At 41.7% G+C, this 2,845-nt stretch overlaps 1 protein-coding gene across 1 annotated transcript; it reads left to right on the plus strand.

Moving 5' to 3' along the window:
• Positions 1 to 209: 209 nt before the first annotated feature.
• LOC138907914 (uncharacterized) lies at positions 210 to 578 on the plus strand. The gene has a single exon (XM_070198538.1). The coding sequence runs from the start codon at positions 210 to 212 to the stop codon at positions 576 to 578; it is 369 nt and encodes a 122-aa protein (XP_070054639.1).
• The last annotated feature ends 2,267 nt before the right edge of the window (positions 579 to 2,845 follow it).

Consider the following 2,845-nt stretch of genomic DNA (forward strand, 5'->3'; position numbering starts at 1 on the left):
ACTGTGCTGTCGGATTGTTTGAGCCCAACGAGGCTAAGTTATATGGTACTGATTTAGTGAAGGATTCCTTGGAAAAGGTAAAGTTGATTCAGGAGCGACTTAGCACAGCATAGTCCAGAAAGAAGAGTTATGCGGATCAGAAGGCGCATGATTTATCATTTATGGTGGGCGAGAAGGTTCTCTTGAAAGTCTCGCCGATGAAGGGAATCATGAGGTTCGGGAAGAAGGACAAGTTGAGCCTAAGGTTTATAGGTCCATTTGAGGTGTTGAGATGGGTTGGAGAGGTTTCTTATAAGCTTGCTTTGCCTCCCAGTCTATCGGGAGTTCATCAGGTTTTCCACGTATCTATTCTCTGGAGGTATCATGCCGACATGTCGCATGTGTTAGACTTCAGCACGGTTCAGCTAGATGAGAACCTTGGTTATGAGGAGGAGCTAGTTGCCATTGTTGTCAGGCAGGTTCGCCAGCTGAGGTCCAAGAAAGTTTATGTGGTAAACGTTCAGTGGAGGGGCCAACCAGTTGAGGAGGCGACTAGAAAGGCCGAGGAGGACATGCAGAGCAAATATTCGGCACTCTAGGCTCGATTCTAGACCCGTTCGAGGACGAACGTTTGTTTAAAAGACGAAGAATGTAACGACCAGACCGGTCATTTTGCTTTCTAGATCCCCGTTTCCCTAAATAAGACTCCTCATATGTGCTTTTACTATTTTATGACTTGCAGGGATGGTTAGTTCAGGTTTGGAAGGGTTCGGTTTGAAATCGGAACACTTAGCTCCTTAATATTGGCTTTAAAGGGTTAAGTTTGACTTGGGTCAACATTTCTAGTAAACGACTTCGAAACTGGGATTTGACGATCCCAATAGGTTTGTATGATAATTTTGGACTTGGGCACATATTCGGATCGGGTTTTGGATGACCCGGGAGTATTTCGGCGCTTAATACTGAAAGTTGACACATTGAAGGTTTTAAAGTTCTTTAAATTTGGTTTGAAGTAGGTTTTGGTATTATCGAGATTCGTTTGGGATTCCAAGCCTGGGAATAGTTCTGTATAGTGATTTAAGACTTGCACGCAAAATTTGGTGTCATTCTGAGTAGTCTAAGTATGATTCGGCGCGTTCGGAGCAAGTTGAAAACTTGAAATTCATAATTTGATTCAATATGGTTTTGGGGTAAGATTCTTAGTGTCGATGTTGTTTTATGCGTTTCGAGAGTTCGAGCAGGTCCGTATTATGTTTATGGACTTGTTGGTACATTTGGGAAGGGTCCCGAGTGGGGTGTGTTTTGGTCCGCCCAAAGTTAAGTCGAAAACACTAGAATTTGCTGTTCTGATTTCCTTCTTCGCGAACGCGGAAGGACCCTCGCGTTGACGATGAAGGATTTGGGGAATGGGGGATTTTGTCCTTCACGTTTGCGATTATGGGGCCGCGTTCGCGGAGACCTAGACCGTTGGACTTCGCGTTCGCATTTGGCAGGCCGCGCTCGCGTAGAAGCCTGTGCCTGGGCAACCTAGTTGCCCTACGCGTTCACGTGTTGGGCCCTGCGTTCGCGAGGTGTAGGTAGCCGAGTGCACCGCGTTCGCATGGGTACTCTCGCGTTCACGTAGAGCCTTTTTCCTGGGCTCTTCAGTTTAGCCTTTGGGATCACGAGAGCTTGGCCGCGATCGCGTATAAGGACCAGTGGGCAGAAACATTTTAAAAATGGAACTTAGGCTATTTTTGGCTCATTTTCTTTCATCTCTTGGGCGATTTTGGAGCTCTTGAAAAGGGGTTTTAACCTAGCACTTTGAGGTAAGTAATTTATATCCAATGTAAGTTAAATATATAAAATATGAGTAGATTTTAACATAAAAAATTGTAAAAATTATGAGTTTAGTTGAAAAACCTAGATTTTGATAAAAATGGGATTTAACCACGAAAATAATTATGAAATTGGGTGAAAATTATTTATTTGAGTTCGTGAGGTTATGGGTAACATTTATCTTCAAAAGTTTTTGGAATCCAGGCACGTGGGCCCGGGGGTGAATTTTAGGAATCTTCCAATTTGGGTTGGGTAATTACTCTAATATTTAAATTATAAACCTTTTAGTATGTATTGATTAATTTATATAACATTTGACTAGTTTTGGATTGTTAAGCACCGATTTGAGACTTTAGAACGAATTTGTGGGCCGGAAAGTGAACTTTGAGACGAGGTAAGTCTCTTCCCTAACCTTGTAAGAAGGAATTTATCCCATAGACGATTTAAGTTACTATTTTCTTCTAATTGTGGGGGCTACGTACGCACGAGGTGATGAGAGTCCATGCGTTGCTACTAATTATGCTTATGTCCGGGTAGCTTAGGACCCAAATCATAAAATACTTACAATATTTACACCCTACTTGTTAATTAAAGTGCCTAAATTATATTGACACTTGTTAAGAAATTTGTAAGGACCTAATTACACTTACTTGAGTTTTTGGCGGGTTACTTGACCGTTAATAGAAATTGTGCTTCCTTGTGCGTTAGCCTTGTACTAGCTTCTAGAGCGGTTGTTCATAGAGTATCCTCTCTTCTTGTGGAGCGGGCCGAACGCCTCGTCAGTAGTTAGATGCATCTATGGATCGTGCCGCTCGACCCTCGGGAGTGTACACATTATTCTGGATCGGGCCGTACCACCTCAGCATAAATCGCACGTAATAATACACAGAGCCTAATTATATTTGATATTATCTTATGGCTTGAGAGGTTGTAATTATTAATGACAGAATTTGACCTGGAATTTACGATTAGTAAAAGAATTATGTATTTATTGCTTGTTATTGAGTTATTATTATTGTTTATATAACCCATGCTTATTTAAAATTTA

This window comes from Nicotiana tomentosiformis, chromosome 3, assembly GCF_000390325.3.
Source record: "Nicotiana tomentosiformis chromosome 3, ASM39032v3, whole genome shotgun sequence".
Taxonomy (NCBI): Eukaryota; Viridiplantae; Streptophyta; class Magnoliopsida; order Solanales; family Solanaceae; genus Nicotiana; species Nicotiana tomentosiformis.

What these genes read in the sequence shown, in the direction of transcription:
- LOC138907914 (XM_070198538.1), top strand. Translation starts at nt 210, where the DNA reads ATGAGGTTCGGGAAGAAGGACAAGTTGAGCCTAAGGTTTATAGGTCCA.